This window comes from Phragmites australis, chromosome 24 (assembly GCF_958298935.1).
Source record: "Phragmites australis chromosome 24, lpPhrAust1.1, whole genome shotgun sequence".
Lineage (NCBI taxonomy): Eukaryota > Viridiplantae > Streptophyta > Magnoliopsida > Poales > Poaceae > Phragmites > Phragmites australis.
Window position 1 is genome coordinate 18,747,382 of NC_084944.1, and position 23,939 is coordinate 18,771,320.

General features: G+C 42.6%; 1 protein-coding gene across 4 annotated transcripts; it reads left to right on the forward strand.

The window, feature by feature from the left end:
- The first annotated feature begins 15,809 nt into the window (after positions 1-15,809).
- On the forward strand, positions 15,810-21,279 carry LOC133907942 (U1 small nuclear ribonucleoprotein 70 kDa-like). Of its 4 annotated transcripts, none has more exons than XM_062350073.1 (11): positions 15,810-15,968; positions 16,058-16,172; positions 16,283-16,362; positions 17,106-17,181; positions 17,276-17,340; positions 17,447-17,509; positions 19,407-19,488; positions 19,577-19,739; positions 20,060-20,125; positions 20,217-20,894; positions 21,004-21,279. In XM_062350073.1, exons 1-10 carry the CDS (start codon positions 15,873-15,875, stop codon positions 20,884-20,886), a joined length of 1,476 nt encoding a protein of 491 aa, XP_062206057.1. In that variant the 5' UTR covers positions 15,810-15,872; the 3' UTR covers positions 20,887-20,894; positions 21,004-21,279. The 4 variants fall into 4 exon arrangements, with proteins under 4 accessions (XP_062206057.1, XP_062206056.1, XP_062206055.1 ...); XM_062350072.1 differs by having other exon boundaries at positions 20,060-20,124; positions 20,210-20,903; XM_062350071.1 differs by having other exon boundaries at positions 20,060-20,124; positions 20,210-20,894.
- Positions 21,280-23,939: the final 2,660 nt, after the last annotated feature.

The following is a 23,939-nucleotide window of genomic DNA, read 5'->3' on the forward strand; positions in this document are numbered from 1 at the left end:
GTAATAGAGATACATACAGATGAATTTTCTATAAAACCTTCTATGAGTAATAAGGGCTACAGAAAGATTTTGTTGAAACCCATCTGTATAAAGTGATACAAACGTAGTTTTTTTTTAAACCGTATGTGTGACTCTTTCCACCCTATAAGCAATTTTTCTTCCTGATTGCCCTCATGATATGGCATACACGCTTCATAGTTCACAAATTAAACATCATAATAGGCATTATTTACATATCACACATTAACATATTATTCAGAACATCGATCACATATTATTCAGAACTTCAACACGTGCATTTACATAGCACAAAGATTAAGAATATCACACAGATGCACATCACACATTGTTCAAATACATAAGCCTAGCTAGCTATACACAATCCCTATCTATACATCATTGACATCGTCTTCTTAAAGGATGTGATGCTTGACATCATTGACAATGTCGTCTTCCAGAACAATGAAATGATCGACATCATTGGTCAATGCTGTCTTCGAGAAAGATGAAATGATTTACATCATCTCAACCTCCTGTGTTTCAGCACAACATCAACCCAAGCATCATCTTCTATGAGCATCTCACTATTATCCAGATCAGACTCCATCCTGACTATCTCATGCATGAGCCATAACCAAACTACATTGTTGCCAAACCGCTAGCTATAGTTAAGCAAGAAATGCGCGTTTAGACTAGTCTTGCAGTTCACCAAAATATTTCTATTGTGACGAAAAATAACAGGCAAATTTTCATCTACAAGAACAAAATGGAGAACGCGATTCACAACAAAAATAGGGTCTGTGGAGGGGCCCTTCACAATAGCGAAGAACACGAAGTCCACACGACGAATTCGACAAGCATTCGCGCCATGGAAGCAGGCATAGGGACAACCCTCTCCTGCCAGCGCCTGATAGCAGTGAACTAAGCTATTGCAAATTTGCGATGAAAATACCACATTACTCTCAATTACACTTGTCAAAGCAAACCCTAGGAATCCTAACAAAACTACGATGGACATATATACATTACTCACCTTAGTGCGGGGGGATTCACTCCCAAATATCACTCCTCCGATGCGGAAACAATCCTAGCTCACAGAATGGGCTCTTAGATGGCAACAAGGAGAGCGAGAAAGATGAACTACCCATCGCTTTATATTCAGTGAGCAGGTTGTGTCTGTGGGAAGCAAGAGAGCAAGGGGAGACATGCAGGTTGTGTGTGGAGGAAGCCAAATGCGAGGGGAGATGAGCAGGTTGTGTGTGGGAAGCAAGAGAGCAAGGGGAGACAAACAGGTTGTGTGTGTGGGAAGCCAAAAGGGAGGGGAGATGATCGGGTTGCATGTGTGGGAAGCCAAAGAGCGAGGGGAGACGAGCGATCAAATTTAAAATGGTTCCCAGATCTTTAACTACAAATGGGTGTACAGAAAAGTTATCTGTATCTATCATATAGATATAGACGAATCTTATAATAAACTGTCTGTGACAATATCATAGATGGGTTTTTCTAAACACCGTCTATGTCTGTACGATAGAAACATACGTATTTGTAAAAATTGTCTGTCAAACAGCGGTCTTGTTACAAACACGTTTGTCTTAGCAACTGTCTGAGAATATTTTACCAGTGATAGATTCTAAGAAACCGTCTGTGACACACCATCCATTTTCATTGATTCTATGATAGTGATGGTATTTATTTCCAACCACTTGTTCAGTACCAAAATGTACCCACCCTTACTATTCATATATAAATTTAGTAAAGGGAGCTTCAGACCTGGTCGGTCGACGTTGCTAAAGGGAACCACTCTAGTCTTTCCTTATGGACACATTTGCGATGACATGGAGCTATATTTTATTTTTTTGGTGTACATTAAATTAGGTAAATTGACCTTGTGTGGTAGTTACTTAAACTTAAGCTAAGATCTGGTTATTTTTACGATTTTTCTGAATAAATAGCTCCTTTATGCATGATGCTATGTGATCCATTTATAATAATGGAAAGTAAATTCTGGGTCCCAACAATTTCTAGCTTAGGGCGTGTACCGTGGGGTGATGTCAGCTTCTATAAGAGATGCCATGTTGGATTTCGGGCGATGTGGATGGAAAAGGAGAGAGAAATGATATCCAGTATTTAACAGACGGTCTATTAGATAGCTTGCTACTGTCTAAAGCATTGTATAAACGGTTATTGGTGTTAAGACTATAACTTTGCACGTAAGACTTACAGACAACTTTTATAGACAATATATTGAGTTGTTTTCATTACATGCCATTAGGTCGTTGTGACCATTAACTGCCGCTTCGTCGAAGTTCTTCTTTGTGATGTCACCCATCCTTGTTTATATATGAGCAAATTATAATGAGCAAGTTTATTTGAGACATAAAAAATTCTTAATCAAGATATAGCAATTTAACATGAACTTAAATTGGAGGCCAATTGAACACATAGGATGATAGGAAAGCTAGTTAACGATTTGATGAATTCATATGTTTGATTTTGTACATGTTAACACCGTGCAGCTCCTATGGTTGAGTGTGTTGAGATACCACTTTTTTAGGTTGCAACCATGGGCAGCTCACATTATTTTGTTTATAAAATATGAAATCTTGCATTTGTCAAAATACATCCGCCTTTATATTTATAAGGTGGTTAGTTGGTTATCCGCACATTGATGCTATATAGTTTTATTCTTGTTTGTTGGTTCTACAAAATCCTATCCTGCATTCATCACAAATTACATCCGCACTCCTATTTACAAGAAGGTGGCTACTTGATACCTACACATGGTTATAAATGACATTACAAACCAAGTAGAGCTACCATGACGAGCTCATCCAATGCCAGGCCTTTGTCTCTGCCGCGGTACTAGACTAAGGTCTTATTCGGATACAAGCCACGCATTGCCAAACGTGATGTTCCTGGGCTCCGGGCTCTGCTGACTCCCGGTGATCAATCATGTATCGTGCCTTGCTCCGCATTGTTGTCATCGATCATGCTAAAGCTCAGCTCAAGTTCACACTATATCTGAATAGATTTTTTGGGACGGATGATAACTCTTATTAGTGATGGGTAATTTAGCATGAGCCACAAATAAAACAATCTCCTTAGTTAAATAATGGGTTAAACAAATATGCATTAGTTTCAGCAGCTATACAAGCAAATATGCATTAGTCACTCGACGAAAGAATCGTTGTTCTATTAAATAACAAATCCCAACAATCTCCATCTCTTCTGATTACTTCAGCATTTCCCTGTGAGCCTGCATGATCACAGAAGAATTGTTGTTCACATCTCATGGTGCTAACCGGAGTATAGAGATCAGGACATGCGAGTTTCAGAGATTGTAGTTTCAGACATGAGAAGCTTTACTACCTTGCTGCACCGGCTCAGCTGGACGCGCAGGTCAGCTTGCGAGGGGGAAGCTGGCGATGACGCCTCGTCTGCACGCAAAAAGAACAATGCAGTTCTCTTGTTTCAATCACAATGCAACACACTGAATGATAAATACGTGCAGTGCAGTGCAGCTATTCTGAAAGTCACTGGGCTGGCCTCTTTTTACTGACCTTTAGCTTTGACTTCAAGGATTCGATAGCAGCCCGTGCACTGCTGCTGTTTGCAGCTTGCTGAAGCAAAGCATTAGAAAGCAAGGTTTCAGAGAACAACCTATGTACATACAAAAACTTGCCATGGCAGAGAAGCTCATTTTTGGATGAAAAGGATTGGATACCTTCCCAAGGACCCAGTCAGCAGAGTCGAAATAGGCGCGCTCATGATCCTGCAGAAGAAACGACCAAATAGAGGAAGCAGAAATTGATCAGATTTCATAAAACTGACACCAGCAGGCCAATTCGTTGATGTGCTGCAACTGCAAGAATTGATCGAACAAGTACTTACCTTTCCTGCGCGAATTTTGGTGACAGAGAACTCAAGCTGCTGCTTGAAGGGGCTCCGCCGCCGTGGCGACGTGGAGGGGCTCAGCGGTGACTTGGAGGGGCTCGGCGCCACCGCAGACCGAGCTCTCCCCATCCGCATATATAGCAGCCTCCGCGCTCCCTTCAAACCAAGCCTGAACTGCCAGTGTACCTGGCGTCGTCGCCAACCACCGCCTCCCTACTACCCCTCCAGCCTTCCCTCTTCTCTGCCATCCAGCTGTGTTTCCCTCCACCTTCGTCACTAGGCCGCTGCACCGCCTTGACCCGTGCATCACGCCACCTCCGGCTTCCCTCCACCATTGGTCGAAGCACTACACTGCCCCACGCCCATTGGTCATCGATCCGCACTTGTCTGGAGCGGATCTAGACTGTGGTCGCCGGATCCGAACCAACACCGCCACATCACGCTGCTGCGAGAGCCCGCTGCCGCCCCCTCCGCGAGAGCTCACCGTGGCCGCGCTTCCCCTTAACACCGCACGAGTCCTGAACTCCCTATTGACCTCAGTCGAGTCGGATTGGCTCGCCGTCAGCACCATTGAACCGCGCCACCACCCCTCATTCTCTTCACCGTCGCCGCCGCCGCCCTCTCACCTGCTGCCCCTCCCCCCCCCCCCCCCTCTTTGTGCCTCTGTGCCGACTCCTTTTATCTGCCGCTGGCGGGGAAACCTTAAACCCTAAAGTCGCGCACACCTTCGTGGGCCGGCTCCAAAGGCTAGTGCGGCCTATGCCTAGGTTGCCTCTGCGCGCACCCGTACATTAGTGATGGGTGTTTTTTTAACACCCATTACTAATGAACTTCACAGTAGTGACGGGTAGTTTTATTACCCATCACTAATGACTATTCATTAGTGATGGCTTGTCAATTGACCCATCACAGTTGTTATTAGTGACAGGTGATTTTCTCACCCATCACTAATAACCTGTCATTAGTGACGGATGTGATATAGGTCCCATCCTGGTGTCACTAATGTTGGTTTCTTACGTAGTGTGAGTACCAATAAAACTAGGAGATGTCATCCCACTTGGCTACCATAAAAGGGTAAATCGCAGCCTTACTTTGTGAGAACCTTGGTGAGCCATGTGTAGGCATGGCAATGGGGTGGGTCGGGTGCAACAAGAACACACCTAACCTGAAACCTGAACCAAAAAACCATATTCATCCCTGAAACACCTAATGTGCAAAAAATAGCCTCCAGCCTCGAACCCGGCGGAGACCCAAAACCCGACGGGGACCCTGCAGGTGGGAGCGACACGGTGGCCTATGGCGGCGACTAGACGTCGCGGCGGGCGGGCGTGGGTGGCGGCTCGACCAAGCGACGGGCGGAAGCGACGACTGATGGCGGGAGCGGAGGCAGGTGCGGGTGACGTGGTGGGAGCAGTGGCACGCGGCGGTTCGATCGAGAGATGGGCAGGAGCGAAGGCAGGCGCATGCGGCATTACGGGAGCGGTGGCACGTGACAGCTTGGTCAAGTAGCGGGTGAGCTAGGATTAGGTGGGGCGTGGGGTTGACCGATGGGCTGACAGTTGGGCTGTTACCAGGTGCCCATGAGCGAAAATGCCCCCGCGCCCGACCCGAACAATTATCGGGTCCCTGACCCGACCCCCATGAGGAAAATTTCCACCCGCCTCTGCCCCCACCCCCGTCGGGTCTAAATCCTACGGGACCCGCCTCGCCCCGTTGCTAGCCTTAGCCATGTGAATGAATTTGTTGGAGAGAAGGAGGGCGTTGTTGGGGTAAATATTTTGTTAGAAGTAAATTTATTTATTGGTTGAGGAGATTGTATTTTTCTCTTGATTTCTTTTGTTAAAGCATTTATAGAGGTGATTAGGTGAAACTAATCACTGGCTAGATATGAACGTATATTGTTGATCTTATATCGTATCTTATATTTTTCATCAGAGTCGGAGGCAGACATGGATGGTGTCAAATGCAGATACAGATGTGGATAAGTCTCGGTCACGAATACGGATCGAGTATGCGACGAATCAGATGCGGACAATATTGGTCATGAATATTTCTTTGTATATTGAGTAAAAACAGCAACCATATATATCACAAATGTTATTATTTTTTTACCATTCCACGTATTTAAAGCTCAATATGTCTAACAAGTAAATCAACAATATACTCTTATGAATGAGTTATGTTAGAGTAAAATCGAAGAAGTTACGAGTGCCTAATATGTTGTTTGAAATTTCTATTAATTATTTAGACATATCAACTACTTTAAATAAAAAGTATCTACTATAACTTATAGATCTCATCGAGAGTTATAATTTTTATATTAAAATCGTCTCTATCTAACTTCATATGAAAAGGTTACAAGCTCTAAAAGATAGGTTGAAATGGTCACCGGATAGTCTTCGAACATATCTAATTTTATTCTTAGATATCTGATATCCGACAAATACCTAGCTCTCTACAATCTAATATGATATTCAACACAATTATCCGACTTCAATATACGGAAAATTCTAGATCCAAATTTTCGCTTTAAAATACTATCCAAACCTGTTCGGGTAGGCGAGTGGGAAATAACCGACCTATTTTCACCCCTATAGCAAGCTCTTGCCCTTTTCTATCTGTGACACTAACATGTGGGCCGCCTAGGCGTTCCCTGTGTTCCCGCCATTCGGTGGAATTAGGCGCATGATTTGGGTTCCTTCAAGGCGTCGCCCATAGCCGCCTAGGCGTCCTCTCCTTGCTAGTCGCCCATGGTGGACGACTTGGTCGCTGGATGAGGATCCTCTGACTTCACCGATCGGTGAAGTCAGATGACCTGTGGACCATTGGATTCATTTATTAAGGCATTTCATAGTCCATTAGTACTACTGCCACATAGATCCATTCCACAGTAACTAGGGGCAACTTTGGTCGCTACCCCTCCATGGATTCATTTATTAGGGCATTCCACAATCCATTAGTACTACCGCCACACAGATCCATTACACAATAACTAGGGAGTCTACTGGCCACTTGGGAAGGGGCAAGAGCGAACCCTAGCTTCCGCCACCTCCGAGTCAACCAGCCGCCGGCTTCTCTAGGTTAGCATCCCCCCCCCCCCCTCTCTCTCTCTCTCTCTCTCTCTCTCAATTTTGCTCCATTCAGCTGATTTTTCTCTAGGCAACATCATATAGGTGAGATCTCGGCTGCTATTAGTAATGTACCAATCACCCTGTATCTGTGTCCTTCCTTCTTGTGCCTTTATCTCACTGTTTTAGAAAGTAAACTCATTCCCCTTTAATCTGCGCAAGATTTACTCTTTGTGGGTATGGATTTTCTTAGCAAGAAAACTTGTTTCTGTGTGCACAAGATTAAATCTTTACATTGATTTCTAGCAAGCAAGCACATTTCTCTTTAATTTGCACTAGATTAATTTTTACACTAATTTTTATCAAGCAAGGTCACTACTTTGTGAGTCAGATTAACTCTATGCTGTATTTGCACTAGTAAAAATGTCGAACTAAGAACCACACCAACCCTGTACGCAAGATGAAGTCTACATATATATGTGTATTTAGCAAATAAACTCATTTCTCAGTGCAAATGACTTACTCTATTTATGGATGGATGCTTTTTAGGAACTTTGTCTTTTTAAGAAAACACCGGTGGGGGTTACCCACCTGAATTTTTCTCATAGGCACAATACCCACACAACTCATTAAGAGCTAGATCAGTAGTTGATTACATTTTACCAACTAAAGTAATTTCTCTGAGCAGAAGATTTACTCTACTTATGGATGGATGCTTTTTAGCAACTAAATGATTTTCTCTGTTCACAAGATTTACTCTACATATGGAGCACTTACCCAATTTTTGTTCATCTCTTGCACCAGCTAGCTAAAAGGAAAAATGTTGGACCAAGAACCACCAACCAAGGCCTCCACTCATTGCTTTCGAGCTACACCTGTCAAGAGGAAGAAACCATGAATGATACAAACTACACTGGATATGTTCCTAAAGACGCTCGAGGAGGTTGTTCGGGAAAGGCACGCTCCTGGATTTGTTGAGGCCGATGTTGAGCTGTTGGAGAAGAAAAAGAAATAGCATGTGAAGCTGACCAAGCTTTGGGCCAATTTCTTGCATGAGAACGGCCTGCCTCTCAGTGTTATCAACTACAGGATTTTTGAGCTCATGGTCAAGGCCATTGCACAGTATGGACCTGACTTTGTAAGTCCTAGCTAAGAAGAGTTGAGGTGGCCTCTCTTTGAGAAGTAGATGAAGTGGGTGGCTGAACTGAGGGAGAAACATGAGAGGGCCTGGGAGCGGCATAGCTGCATGCTCATAGTGGATTCCTAGACCAATTATTGGAGGAATCTTCACTTACTCAGTTTCATGGTCGGTAATGTGGAGGGGATTTTCTTCTTGGGCTTTGCTGATGCCTCATATCTATCTGATGATGAAGATTTGGCAGACTTGATAGAGGACAAGATCGAGGGCATTGGTAGGAATAAAGTTGTTTAGGTTGTCAATGAAATTGTCTTGTTAACCACATTTTGGAATGGAGTAGAAGATTGCATAAAAGCATCAGAACCACTTCTTGTTCTATTGATGATAGTCTATGGTGTTGAGAGGCCAGTAATACTGGAGGTTTTTGCAGGTCTAGATCTTGCTAAGAAGAAAATCAGTGACTCTTTTGCAAGAAATCCTTCAATACTCAAGAATGTAATGGATATCATTGAGCAACATTGGGAAAACCAAATGGAGCAAAAACTATATGGAGCTGCATTGTTTCTGAATCAAAGAAACCGATCATGCATATGCTTCCAGACTACGGGTGATGTTCAACGATGTGATTGAGAAAATGATTGCTGATGATGACAATTTAATTGCCAAGGTAAGTGACCTAGCTGATCAATATGAGAGCGTTGGATGTAGCTTTGGAAAGAATTTACCAACCCTGCAATGGAAGAGAAAAAGTCCATGTAAGTAAACTTCTATCTGTATTCAATTTCAACCTTTCCATGCCTTTTAAGCTTTTTTAAAATTGGTATGACTTCTATCTCTATCCAACTTCAAGTTTTCTTTTCCTTGTAAGCTTTTATAAAATTGGTGGTCTTACATTTTAGATGATTGGTGGAGTGCCTATGGTGGGTGTGCTAGAGAGCTCCAAAACTTGCATGGTGTATCATTGGTCTTTTTTGCTTAGCGTCTGGCTATGATCGCAATTGGGCTATGTTTGAGTGTGTAAGTAACCAAGTACCATCATAAACACAAGTATATGATGCTTTATCCCAGTAGGAAGAGCAGTTTATTTGCAACCTTTGTTTTTGTCTGTACTTTTTAAATCAATACCACATATATAAACCAGTCAGAGTGCAAGAGATTAGAGGATTATGCTTACATTCCATACAGCCGAATGATGGCAGATAGGTCTGAAAGGAAGCGTTTAGAAGGAAGCAATTTTGACCCATTGATCCTAGAAGACTGTGAGTTTGAATATGATTGGGTTGGCATCAGTGTTACCGGGACACGGGTGCGGGTGTCCGATTCGGCAAACTCTAGAAAATATAATTCGAGGATTCTTCTAATATATATCATTATTTAATTTTAAAAATAAAAAAATAGAGAAAAGATAAGATGGAAATAAAAGAAAAAAAGAAAATAGGGCTACACCAAACCAGCCCATCCAGCCCACTTTCTTTCTCTAACCCTCCTCCCACCATCCACCTCCTCTCCCCACCAATCCACCACATGTCGCCCCCGCTGCCTCCCTACCAGTCATCACCTCCTCGTCCCTGCTACCTCTGCCTCCTCTCTCCAGTCGCCTCAGCCTCTCCTCCCCTACTACCGCTCCTCCGCCTCTCCTCCCCCTTCGCCGCCTCCTCCTCCTCCTCTCCCTTGCTCCAGCAGCCATCGCCCTCTCCTCCCCCTCACCCTAACAGCCACCACCCTCTCCCCCAGCCCCAACCGCAGCCGTCGCTACCTCCTCCCCCTCGCCCCCGCCATCGTCGTCTCCTTCTCCTCCTCCTCTCCTCATGCTTGGACATGGCCACGGCATGTTAGATACTTGTTGATGCAGCAAAGACATTTCAGACTCGTGAGTCCAGGTAACATTGGTTGGCATGTATGCTGAACTTTATAATAGGGATGACCTTGCATGGCAACTTATTGAAGAAGTCACCTATGGATCATATACACTTGAGGACCATTATTGTCTTAGGAGATCCCACTGTGAGATGATGAATTCTGAACATGAAAATTCCACATCAATGTTAGCTGATGAGACAGATTCAGACACTGAAGAAGGCAATGAATCTTTTGTGGTTAATGATGGAGATATTGAAGATGATTATGGCCAGTAGGATCCGCCCACTCCTAGTGATGAGAGTGTTGGACCAAGTGGCAATGAGGACCATATGCTCGATCCTTTTGACTTGGTTGATTTTCTAAAAGACCTTTGACTTGGATGATGATAGTTGGTACTAATAGGATTTCACGTTAGTATGATGTCTAATTAGCTTTGAGAACTCTATTATTATGGTAGTGTGTTGCTTTTGGTGGATGATTGCCGGTTATGTTGCCCTTGAGAAACCTTGCTTAATTGTAATGCTATTGTGGTACTACTATGCTACTTAGTTTTGCGTTAGGTCTGCCTGATTGTTTCCTAGGTTCTCTCTTTCACTGATATCTTTCATTTGTTTGATGAAATTGTCAATCAAGTCAACCTTGTTTTTAGTATAGCTCCTATAAGCATTTCTTTGTTTCCGCATTAAGCGATGCCATTTTTTCAGCATACTATATGCCCATTGGTTACAACCAAAGAAGAAAATAGTAGCTGATACAGGCTCACTTTGAATTGGAGTTTCAGTCATTTGTCGGTTTGTAACTTCTTGCGTTCTCCCCGTTTCAGTTGCCGTTGTCTCCACTTGTAAATCTCTTAGCAAACTAGCTCTTAGGTTCATCCGAAAGGCTCTCCCAGGTGCTACTCCTGGATGTTAGATTGTTGAACTCTTGTCAAAATTTACGCAGATCTCTTATGTAATACCGAGAAAAAGAATGGAAAGTGTTGAAGTTGACTAAACTCGCAAGGCTATTCCTTTTCATTGTTATCGTTCATTTGTTTCATGAAATTGTCAAACTGAGACATCTTTGTTTATAGCATAGCACCTGTAAGCATTTCTTCGTTTCTACAACCTTGAAACAGAGTTTTGTTGGTGGGCAAGTTGTGACTTATTTTGCATGATTCTTTGCTGTTTCAGCTGTCGTGGTTGTCTATGCATGTAATTAAATCTCTTAGCAAATAACTATCAGGTTTGTCCCCGAGGACCTCCTAGGTGTTGGTCGTCAATGTCAGATTGTAAAACCCTTCTCAAAATTTAAGAAACCTCTTCGGTAAATTTGAAAGAAGGAAAAAACAGTGGGACAAGGATATGTTGCATTTCACATCCTAATGGCCAATTTTAAGTTAGGGAATTCGTTGGTGACCAGGGGTTTTGTGCGCCCCTATTAGCAAAAATGCAATAATCCAACATGTTGCAATGTTGCAAAATAATTTCATAAAAAAATCATGTAGGTAGTATGCATAAAGTTAAGTAAATCTAAAAAAACTTAATTTCAAATTCATCTTTGATATGAAGATTAAAAAAAGACAAGTGGTACTGTTAGCACATAATGAACAATGCTAGATTGATTGCTTGTCTATTTTGTTCCTTGATATCTAGGATGAATTTGAAGTTGAATTTTATATATTTACTCAAATTCATGAGTACTGCAAACTAAGCAGCAGCTCGGTTGGTTTGTAACTCCAGTAGAGGGGATGGCCACTCGGGCTCGAACCCAAGGCGCACCAATTTATAAGTACCTCTCTGAGAAATTAGCTACAGTGAGTTTCTAGTTAGGGCTTGGTACTCCCCTACCTTGAAATTAAAAATACCCATAAAAGTCCCTCCTTATGGTCCAAGAAAAACTTCATGAGTATTACATACATGATCTTTTGACAATTTTTTAATTATTGCAACATATTGAATTCTCTAATGGGGACGTCGGAACTCCTGGACACAAAATACACTCTAGCTAGTTAACATGGTGCAAATTTGAGATTTTGTTGCAACTATGAGCAGCTCATATGATTGATTTTTCTTTTCGATTACAAGGATGATGGAAACACTCACACCACACACTCACACGCCCTCAAGTGCGCCTTCTATCAGGTGACCACAAATAATAGTGAAAATTTTGAGTTTACAATGGAACCATGGCCAAACTCACCTTTTTTTTCCCACGGTTTAGAAATTTGTTCTTGTTAATTGGTTATACAGACAACCCATATTGGTAAAGAATACATCTATACTTTTATTTATAATAAGGTGGCTGCCCACATTGTTATATATGAGAAAAATGTAATAACATTACCCACTAAGTTGAGCTCCTGTGGCCAAGCTATGCTCTTGCCATGCCTTTGTCTCTGCTGTAGTGCCAATCACTAAGATTTACTCTATTCATGGATGGATACTTCTTAGCAACCAGATTAATTTTTCTATGCACAAGATTTAATCTATTTTATAGATGGATGCATCTTAGCAACTAGATTAATCTATTTGTACTCACAAGATTTAATCTATTTGTAGATGAATGCTTTCTAGATACTAAATTCATTGATTTGCCTTGCACAAGATTTACTCAATGGAGTACTGACCCAAAGTTCATCTCTTGTGCCAGCTACAAGGAAAAATGTTAGACAAAAAATCACCAACCTGCCAAGAGGAAGAAGCTGTGGATGGTACAAACCACGCTGGACATGTTTCGAAAGACGCTCGAGGAGGTTGTTAAAGAAAGGCACGTGCCCAGATTTTACAGAGCCAGATGTTGCATTGTTAGAGAAGCAAAAGAAACAGCAAGCTAACGGCCTACCGCCCAGCGTCATAGACAATAGAAACTTTGAGGGGTCATATGCTTGAGGTCCTTGCACAATGTGGATCTAGTCAAAAGGAGTTGAGCGGGCCTCTCTTTGAGAAGGAGATGAACTGGGTGGCTGAATTAAGGGAGAAGCATGAGAGGGCCTGAGAGTGGCATTGTTGCACGTTTATGGTGGATTCATGGAACCATCTAGTTATTTAGAAAGATTAGATAGTATTTAAAGATTAGATTAGATTAGATTTGTTAGGAGTCATTTAGAAGGTAAGATTAGATTTGTTATCAATTAGAGATAAAATTTTATTTGATTAGTCGTGACCTGCCTATATAAAAGGGCAAACAACACATCATTGGAATGAAGCAAAGAAGAATTAATCTAAGTTTCCCCAATATTTTAAGTTTCCTCAATCTATAGTCAAATCTCTACCCTAGTATTTATCCCCCCTAATGATTTTAGGATCATAACATCTAGTATCAAAGACTTTGGTCTTGTGCATCAAGATGCACGCAAAGATTGAAGAGCAACTTGCGGCCATCACAGAGCAACTCGCTCAACTGATGGCAACATTCACGAACAAGGATCGTGCCATTGTGTCTTTCCATGAGCAACTCATCGAGATGCGTGAGCGTGTGGTAAACCTAGAGAAGCGATGTCAACCCGCTATGGTGGTGTTGTCCCTGCCAGTAAAGAGTATTGCAGCGTTGCCTCAACCTTCTGTGGTTGTGGCAGAGGCGCTCGTGTCCCAACATCGTCATTGCTATTGTTGCACCTTTGTCCGGCACGAACATTGTTGCCTCTTCAAGTGGCCTCGGCGTGGTAGCTTTGAAGACTGACGTCCTATGACGACGGTGCTACTGCGTGGAGAAGCGGACTCGTTTGCTCTACTTGTGATGGATGTGGTGTTGCACTGGGTGGTAATATCCACGAAGGGTGGTAGGAAGGTTAGGGTCATGTGCTAATCCCTGAACCGTGCCACCGTCGTGTTGTCCCGATTTGCAGTGGTGCTATCTGTGGGTGCCATGGCTATGCCCAATGTGGCTGCAACAGCATGAGAAACAACATCTTTATCCCTTCCTCAACCAAGAGAGCAGCCAATGCTCCTCTTCCAGATGGTGGAGTTGTTGTCCCATCCTCAAGATGGGGATAAGGCACTGCTCTTTTCGGAGGATCAAGCGCAAGCATTGTGGAAGGGATCGGGGCGTTGTCGTCGAGCTTTTTCATCAACAAAGGGCCTCCTTGGACTTCAACCATGGTATCCACCCTAGCTTGAGGACGAGCTGTGTCAAAGGAGGGGGGGGGGGGAGTTGTCACATGCAAGTCATAGTTAGTTATTTGAAAAATTAGATATCATTTAAAGATAATATTAGATCAGATTTGTTAGGGGTAAGATTAGATTTATTATCAATTAGAGATAGAATTTAGTTTGGTTTGTTAGAGTCATGACGTGCCTATATTAAGGGGCCATCGACACATCATTAGAATGAAGTAAAATAATAATTAATCTAAGTCTTCCTAATATTTTAAGTTCTCTAATTTATAGTTCAATCTTTCTCTCCTAGCAGCCGACACCGTTCGACTACCATTCGGTGGTGTTTATCCTCCCTAATGTTCCTCGGATCATACCATATTATCCTAGGATCATATCAGACTGATGAGCTAGATTCAGGGGATGAAGAAGATGATCCCTTTGTGATCCATCGTTAGTTATTTGGAAATATTTAGAGATCATTTAAAGAGAGTGATGATGATTATGGCCAGTACCATTTTCCCCCTTCCCTTCAGAAGTATCATACGGATGGTGATTCAGAGTCGGCGGATGATATCTGGTGATGCTTCTAGTAGCTGCTGGTGGAACGGTGTAATGCTAAGACCTTGGTACTTGACCTTGAGAACTTTGGCAATATTGTTGTGGTCCTACATATGGGTCCTACATATGTACACATGTATATACACTGATAGCTACTGTTTATATGGATACTACATATGTCTACATGTATATACACTTATACAGATATGGCTACATATATGTATATATATTTATACATACACGTGTATATATGTATATATGTATCCATATATTTACATATATAATATATATTTTTGGGAAATTTCAGAAAAATAGCGAAAGGTATAACGTATTACTGTCGTCTACATATTAAAATTATGTGTATGCATAATAATAATATTTTTTCCCTATAATGAAATGAATATGTTTAATATTAATAAATTTATAAATAAATATTTAGATGCTCAAAATTGAGGAACCTAATTTTTTAATCTTCTTTTGTCATATTCTATGAAAAAAAACAGACGCGACATAAGCGCGCCAATCTGCTAGTGTTGTCCAAATTTGCTGCCTTACAAGAATGTCTAATTGGTTACTGATTGTTGCCTGGGCACATGCTAGAACAATGTTCAATCGCTGTTGCGATGAAATCTTAAAATCTACCAGCCTCCGTTTGTCTTCATCAAGAGGTCACCGTAAAAATCCTGTCTCCCTCTCTCCTTCCAATTCTGTGCAGGAATCAGCCCCATGGTCTTTTATTTCTTGAGATCAATCAGCCCCGTGGCTGTGCCATGCAATCCTCCTTTTCTGCATTGTCAGGAAGAAAGTACGCAGACTGATGCTGCCTCTTCTCTCTCCGCATTGTTTGTGACTCGTAAATCGTACGCCGTCTTGCAGTGCATGCTCGTCGATTATTCTTGTGCCTCTGTAATCTTTTATTTTTGTTGTTGTTGAAATGTTGTTTTTTTATCTTTCTTTCTTTTGGAATGATGACTGCAAGTGCAAGTAAACCATTGAGACCAATGCCTCTGCTTTCAGAGTTTGCTAAAACAAAAGGCAGCCGTCGGATGTCATCGAATCGGTCCAAGCCGTCGGATCTCCTGACAACAAAGTCACGGCTGGTGGGTCCATCTGGCCAGTGACGGTCGCAGCAGGGGTCGGACGCTGACGCGTGGGCCCCGCACTTGGTCTTGACCTAGCTATAGGCTCCTCTCCTCCCCTTGGCCGTCTCCACCTCAACAAGGGAAGGGTGCCTCTCCCTCTCGACATCGCCTCTCTCTCTCTCCCGCCGCCGCCGAGATGAGCGACTACGGCCACGGCGCGCCGCGGGGGCCCAATCAGGATTCCCGCCCCAGGGGCCAGGGCCAGCGCCCCAACGTCCAGCAGCTCAAGCTCGTAAGCTAGCGTTCCTTCCCTCTCCCCGCTAAACCCTAACCCTAGCTATGTCGTCTGATTCGTTTCCGATCCGAGCTTTGGTATCGCAGATGGGGCAGATCCACCCGACGGGGCTCACGCCGAACCTGCTCAAGCTCTTCGAGCCGCGACCGCCGCTCGAGTACAAGCCGCCGCTCGAGAAGCGCAAGTGCCCAGCGTACACTGGTGAGTGCGGGTATTCGGGATTTTTCTTTCTTTTGGTTTGCGAGTAGATGTTTCGAAGGGCACGCTGGCTGACCGACTGATGGATGTTGTGGCTGCTGATTTGGTTGCAGGGATGGCACAATTTGTGTCGCACTTCGCCGAGCCCGGGGACCCGGAGTACTCCCCGCCGGTGCCCAAGTGCGAGACAAGGGTACGCTCCTTTGGTTACTGCTCTTGGAATTTGTGCTGAAATTTTTGTTTCCATGTGCCTGTCTTCAGCGTTGGGGTATCCTTATTCGGTGTGCTTAAGTGCCCTGGCCTCCTATACTGCTGTGTATGCTAAAGATATGGTTGCAACTATGTTAGTAGGATTTCCTCTAAATCGGGTGTTACAATTAGGTTTCTAAGGTGGTGTACTTGGTATTTAGTGCAACTGAAATAGTGGTTGTTTCGTTTTGTTTGAAAAAGAATTTATCTGGTTAACATAGATGCTGGAAAACCATACCTAACGAATTGTTGCTGAAAGTGCATATCTGTTCCTTGAACTTTGCAAATCTGTCCTTTAAAACAATTTCATACAAAACCTGCATGTATCAAGCACATGACTTTTAGGGTGTTATAGATATGACCCATAATTGCTTGCGCTACAAGAGTATGCACAACTTGAGTAGTTTCCAGTGGATTAATTATACTTGAAACTGTTTGAGCGATGTTATCATGTCTTCCACTTTGCAAAGCCATTGTTGCCCTTCTTTCAACCGAGTAACTCCTGGCCCTAAATTATTCTACAGATAAAACAAATATTCTGCACTAATTCTGGCCCTGTTAATCGTACATTGAGTATGCAGCTAGTGTTTTCAGGATTAATAACTGCTTTGTTGGTGCATATTTTATCGTCATTGTATCCATTTGCCATTCTATCTCATACTTCAGTACTATATGTTCTCTATACAGTCTGAAAAGAAGGCTAGGATTCGCATGAATAAGCTTGAGCAAGGTGCAGCTAAGGTTGCTGAAGAAATTCAGAAATGTAAGTTCCTTTTTGAGCCACACTGCTGCTCCCTTCCTTTTAGATGATGGATATATTAACATAATTATTCTGATTTTACTTTGTTTCTATGTAGATGACCCGCAAAGTGACCCCAATGCCACTGGAGATCCGTACAAAACACTCTTTGTTGCAAGACTTGTAAGTTGTTTTTCTGCACCATTTAGGCGTTCATGATTCACATGGAAATAAGATAGTTGGTAAGTTATTTTGTAACTTAATGTATTGTCTTAACCATCTTGTGCAGAATTATGAGACGCCTGAGCATAAGATTAAACGGGAGTTTGAAGCTTATGGTCCTATTAAAAGGGTAAGTACATGTGGTAAATTCCAGTGCAGGTCAAGTTATTGCACTTTGGTAAGGTTTTTCAATTATTTTAATTGGCAAACCATCATCATTGGTGAAAACTCGAATGAAAAAAAAAACTTGCATCACAACTAGTGTATAGATTCTCGCGAGTTCCTCTAACTAGGCCTATCTTGACATGAGTGTTTCTTATCAGTATCCCGTTGCCCCACAAACACAGAACTCAGGGCTTCCCACAACAAGGATTTATAAAAGTTGCAGTTCATGTATTAGTTGTTTTCTGAAATTTGCTTGCAAGTGTTCTATTTTTCAAAGAAAAATCTGGCAACACTTTTTGTGCGTTTTCTGTCATTCTTTGGTAAACGCTGAGACTTTAGTTGAATTCTACCTTGTGAAGCTGACAATATGTTTATCTGTTTCATCTGTGGGAGCACATACTTACTGTTTGCTCTTAAATACTTCCCCTGATCTTTTTTATCCGATGCTATCAATTTTTCAATTTTATTTTCTGAGATTTGACTTTGATCATTACTTTCTTTAATTTCCTGTTACTAGAAATAAATTAAATTATAATATATTGAAAGTACTTTTACCAACAAGTCTTCTCGACAGTTTTAATCACATTGATGTCAAAGTTTTGAGAGATTGACCGTAGGTACTAAAATATTAAATAAGCAAAGAATGGAGGGAGTGACTTGTTAGTTCGTTTGTGTTAAATAAAGGAAATATCAACTATCTCTGAAAATATCTGATCATCCTTTGAACTTGTATATATATGCCTCTGTTTGGAAGGTTCACACAATCTTTCTTTGTAAGCCATCGTTAAACCTTCTGGGAATTAGATGGGACCGATGCACTTAGTGGTGGAGTAATGTAGTGTTCAGGCATAAATATATTCTGCTGTTAGTTCATTTTCTCGTTTGCTCTGAATCTTTGGTAAGCCAGCATAATTTGTGCATGGTTGGTACAACCAATTAAAGGCATGAAGAGTTTTTAAAACAAATATGCACAAACAGGTAACTACGGTTGCACCTATGTGCAGCCTAGATGTTCTGTCTTCTTGTATAAGTCTTTCTTGTCGAGAAATATTTATGTGGAAGAGAGCAAACACCTTGCTTCTGCCAAAGGCAGCTCAAGGTAGAGTTGTTTTCCCATTCCACAAAATTGCATCTACCATATTGATTAAATGGGGCAGACAAGCTTGAAGAACCCTGACAATTACACGAGTAAGCATATATCACTTTATATTTTTTTAAAAGCAGCTTATCTGCAGGCAGGTATTTCTACAGTCTGGGCTTAATCGGGTAGGTCCGCTGGTGAGTATAGTGTTTATAGTTGCTTTCAATGGGCTATTAAAGCTTGTGCTGCTTCCAAGTTCTGCTTCTTGTGGAGGACAACAATGCAATATGCTAATGGCATCTCTCAACTCCTAGAGTTGAAGATTCATCCAATTTGTGTGTAAGGGGGTATACATCACTCACTTGTGTTTATCACCTTAATTTCTGTAATGTCTGTTGCTATCTTTTCGTCTTGATCCCGAAGGTTGAACAAAATATGCGCAATGGAGAGGGTAACTTGGTATAGTATTTAGTATTCCGTATACCCTTTTCCTTTAGTAAGTTCCCTGGTAAGGGGAAATGCAATGTTTTTCCCAACAAAATGCCAAGTGGCCAGACATTGCTTTTTCCTCCAACTGTGTTGATCTGTGCTGGATTTCACTCCTCGTGTGGAAGCTCTACATATGCAAGGTTAGCACGGCTGTTTTAGGCTTTATGCCTCTGTCGTGCAACATAGAATATACTAAAAATAAACAAACCTAGAGGATTTTTGAAATACATCATCTTCTCAAGTTCAGAGGGCTTTTTGAAAATTTCTTAATTACTATCTTTAATCTTGGCAGGTGCGGCTTGTAACTGACAAGGAGACTAGTAAACCTAGAGGATATGCATTCATCGAATTTATGCACACTCGGGACATGAAAAGTAAATTTCTTCTGGCAAATGTCCCACGTAGGCTTGTTTGATTCTCCTAACATCTTACATTCTCTCTGCTAATTTGGGTTTTCACCAGATGCTTACAAGCAGGCAGATGGGAGAAAAGTGGATGGCAAGAGGGTAGTAGTTGATGTGGAGCGTGGTAGAACTGTTCCAAATTGGCATCCCAGGAGATTGGGTGGTGGACTTGGATCAAGCAGGATTGGTGGTGAGAATGCTGACAAGAAGGATTCCGCTAGGTACTTTCAATTTTTCTCACTTGATCATTTGTACAATGTTGTTGGCTTTTTATCTTTAATGAGGCATTGGTTTAGTTGATCACTAGTGCTTATATGTTACTGGACATATTTTTTTATTCTGTATTTCTCTGTTCCTTTTTGTCTTTTGTGCTTTTCTTTAGTACTGATGAAAAGGGGATTTCATATCATGCGATGCATTCACATCTCAATGTTTGACACGGAATGTTGTGTTTTTGGGGTACTGTTGTGATTTTTGTTTTAATGATGGGACTAGGATATCTGGTTATTATTGTCTTACAGTTGCAGTTTCTGATTATCAGGGAGCAACAGCTTGCTGTGCGTCCCATATCAGAGGAGCCTAGGAGGGATGATCGTCGTGCTGATAGGTAAGCCATGTCAATTAAATTAGATGGTTGCATTGGTATCTTATTTTGGTGCTCATGTTATGCATCTTTGTCAAATTACTTTTGGCTTCAGGGATCGGGAGAAGTCTCGTGAAAGTGTACGTGAAAGAGATCGTGATGAGAGAACCCGTGAACGCTCACACGACCGTACACGTGATCGTGATTCAAGAGAAGAGAAGCACCACCATAGAGATCGTGATCGGCCTCGGGACAGGGAGCGAGGAAAGGACCGGGAAAGAGACCATGGGCGTGACCGCGACCGTGATCGTCGTGACAAAGATAGGGACAGGGATCGTGGTCGGGACTATGATAGAGAGAAGGACCGTGATCGTTCTCATGATCGCCATCGTGAGAGGGGCAAGGACCGTGACAAAGATTATGAGCGCGCCAGTCGTGAACGGGACCGTGGTCACGTGCATGATAGGGAAGCTGACTATGCCAATGGTGGGCCAAAACATGACAAAAGTTTGTTACATTATGGGCAGGATTATGGCTATAGCCAATATGAGCAACACAAAGGTCACGACCCCTATGGTTATGATCAAGATGGACGTGGGCATGAAAGTGAGCGCTCAAAGCGGCATGAGCGTGAGTACTATCGTGTTGACTCGTACGGTAAGATGGAAACCAACTATCAGGGGCAACCAAACAATGCTGAACCTGATGGCCCTGAGGAAGGGGAGGCATACGAGGAAGGTGCCTACCAGTATCAGCAAGCAGGTGAACGCATGAATGAAACTTGAGGGCGGCAGTAAGATTTGTAAACCCACAGCTTTATTTGTTTTTAGTATAGTGGTTTTCTTTTTGTAAATGCTAATGATGATTTTACTCTGTTGATGCTTTCTATATTTTAATTTCAGCTGCTTAGTGCTTGTTGAGGATGCATGTCGGCGGAAGGATGCAGAAGCATGTCTACTTGTTGAGTCATGCTTGGGCTCTGGTGTTTGCGTGAGATATGGATTTTTTTTACGCCTGTGACTGTCTGTTCTTTTCTGGAATAAGATGTTTGTGTAATCAGATTGCGGGGGGAGCAGTACTGTTGCCCTCGCCCTATTTTCTGTTGAAGTTTTGTATGGCAAACGTGTAAACTATTTTGTTTCGTTTTAACAAAATTGGACATAGCATATTTACAGTGATGTGGTAATGGAGTGATGGAGTAGAGGAAGCCAGATATGAAGCACAGTGTTACATGCTGGCTTCCAAGCATTATTCATTCAAATATAAGGGCGCTTGGATTTGCCAGGCGGGACACATCGGCAACTCACGCAGCAGATATTGTAGTGCTTGAGGCAAGGCTCCAATTCTGCGTACGTATGTGGTCTTGGAATCGAGGAGCAGGTTGGTTTTCCTTGGGAAAGAAAATAGTACTATGGCAGACAGCTATATATACACCTCACAGAAATGTGCCCTACTCTTGCCTTTTTGCTTCCCAATCTTGGGTTCGAGAGGGGACCCTATTGCTATTAGGGCACACCTGACGTCGCTAGATGATATTAATAGTGTTGAATATATAACTAGATGATATTAATAGTGTTGAATATATAACTGTAAGATATATACGTATAAAAGTATACCAAACAAGATATACTATGCATATATATATATATCAACTTTGGATACTATAAAATCAAATTTACAATACTGATACACCTAGAAAATGTGTACTAGGAAGGTCTCAATTGATTGTCTAATTCGAGAATAACTAGTATCTAAGTTGAATTTATCTACTTTGTCATGGTATATAAGATGAATGATTTCCTATCGACTACGACTGAATAAGATACAGAGAGAAGCATATGCAACTCGACACAAGTACCAAGACCATAGGAAATACTCATGACATCATCCTTAGTTTAGCTTATATCTAATATATTCCTTGTAATAGGTCTAGACATATTGCTTATACTCAGAGAGAATATATACATATAACCATCCATACAGGACGTAAGATATTACTCTAACTGAATGCCCGAATCGGTCTAAATCGCGTTTCTTGATTCGTGTTTAATCCTTAATCTCGAAGGTACCTCGGTCCATTACGGATATATTGTCAAGAACTAATTTTCGACAGTTGGCGCGATAGATAGGGATCTTCTTCTATTTTTCAGGATTGATAATGTCTCGAGTTCACATCCGCGCTGGTTTCTCTAACGACGGTTTCTACAACCACTTTGAGTTGGCGGAAGCCATCTACTCATCACCTCTTGCCGGATCTGTATCCTCTTCGGAGCTATGGTTTTCCACTGGGACAATCAAGGTGGACTGATCTGCACTGGTATTCTCGAGTCCAGCCTATTGGATGCATACTGTGAGGTGAGACATCTTGATTGGGATCCCAAGGAGCCTAATGTTCTCCAGTGTATGGACACCGACAACGAGGACGAGGATCAGGAGAGTGGCAACAACAACTCGGTCGACAGCTAGAGGCACCGAACAGATTGATTCGTGTTCATGGCTTGAGGAGTCAGAACACCACTTGATGACCCTATGGCGGTAGATCAAGACACCGCAAAGAACAATGGCGCTAGGATTCCCACAGACCCAGCAGCGATAGCCGCCACCCACGATACTGGCATCGTAGGAGATATACCACTAGGAACGTCTGTGGCTGGTGCCCAGTTAGCTCCTAATATTACTGATCATCGACAAACCGCAAGAGGTCAGGTGCCCTCTGGTCTTCAACGACGACTTTAGGTGGGTACCCCTCCACTAGCACAGGTCCCAAGATCAAAGAACGAATCGTCTCAGGACAACTGTCACGAGGCTTCATCGACTTAGCCATAGCCAAGCCTCGGTAGTGGTGTCTTCAGTACTCCAGAGGCCAACGTCCAGGACGCTCGGTGAATCCTTTAACCCTGATGCTCAATGAAGTGAAGATTTTACTCGATGTGGCTCAGATCCAGGCTGCTTGAGTAAACAACCCAAGCAGTTCTAGGCACCCGAGTCGGCAAGGCACCCGTTCGAGGAGCCACAGATGCAGAAATCCCCAAGTCGAGGAATTGCATATGGGAAGCTCGGACAGTTAGGGTCGAGCGTAGTCTTGCAGGCTAGGCTATAACTGCCTTATTCATAGGCACATAAACTAGGAAGACCTGAGAAACCGCATCCCTCATGATCCGCATAATCTACGGAGAGTGATAGACAACCATTGCGAGGAACGCTGTGAAGACGACCGACGCTATACTGAGGGTAGATCTCTAGGACAAGGCGATTGACGTGACTCCTTTGTTCAAAGGAACAAGCGTGACAGTCCTCCTCCTCCGCCTCCTGAAGAGTTTGATGGGGGTTGCAAAGCCTTCACGCCTAAGCTTCGGTCGATACGGTGGCCCGAGAAGTTCAAAGCGGGTCCGATCCAAAAATATGACAGAAAGCTCAATCCCAATGAGTGATTGCAGATCTATACCACTGTTATTCAAGCGGTGGGCGGTGATAACAAGGTGATGGCCAACTATCTGCTAACCACGCTAGATGGGCCAATACAGTCCTGGTTGTTGAACTTGCCTCCTAACTCGATCCAATCATGGGCCGAGCTGAAGGCTAAGTTCATCGCCAACTTCCAGGGCACGTTCGAGAGCTCAGGAATGGAGAACGATCTTCATCAACTGAACTAAGGCAAAGATGAATCTCTTCGAGACTTCATCCGGAGGTTCAGCGATAGGCGCAACGCGATCTCAGACATCTCCGATGAGTCAATCATCATCTCCTTTAAACGAGACGTCAAGAATACAGATCTGGTTGGCAAGTTAGCTACTAGAAGGATCCAAAAGGTCAAAGAGCTCTTGAAGTTGGCTGACGA

Excerpts from the sequence above, each read along its gene's own strand:
- LOC133907942 (XM_062350072.1), top strand. The coding sequence starts at position 15,873 with ATGAGCGACTACGGCCACGGCGCGCCGCGGGGGCCCAATCAGGATTCC. Across the intron at positions 16,173-16,282 it reads CAAGTGCCCAGCGTACACTG|GGATGGCACAATTTGTGTCG; the intron begins GTGAGTGCGGGT and ends ATTTGGTTGCAG. Across the intron at positions 17,341-17,446 it reads CACTCTTTGTTGCAAGACTT|AATTATGAGACGCCTGAGCA; the intron begins GTAAGTTGTTTT and ends CATCTTGTGCAG.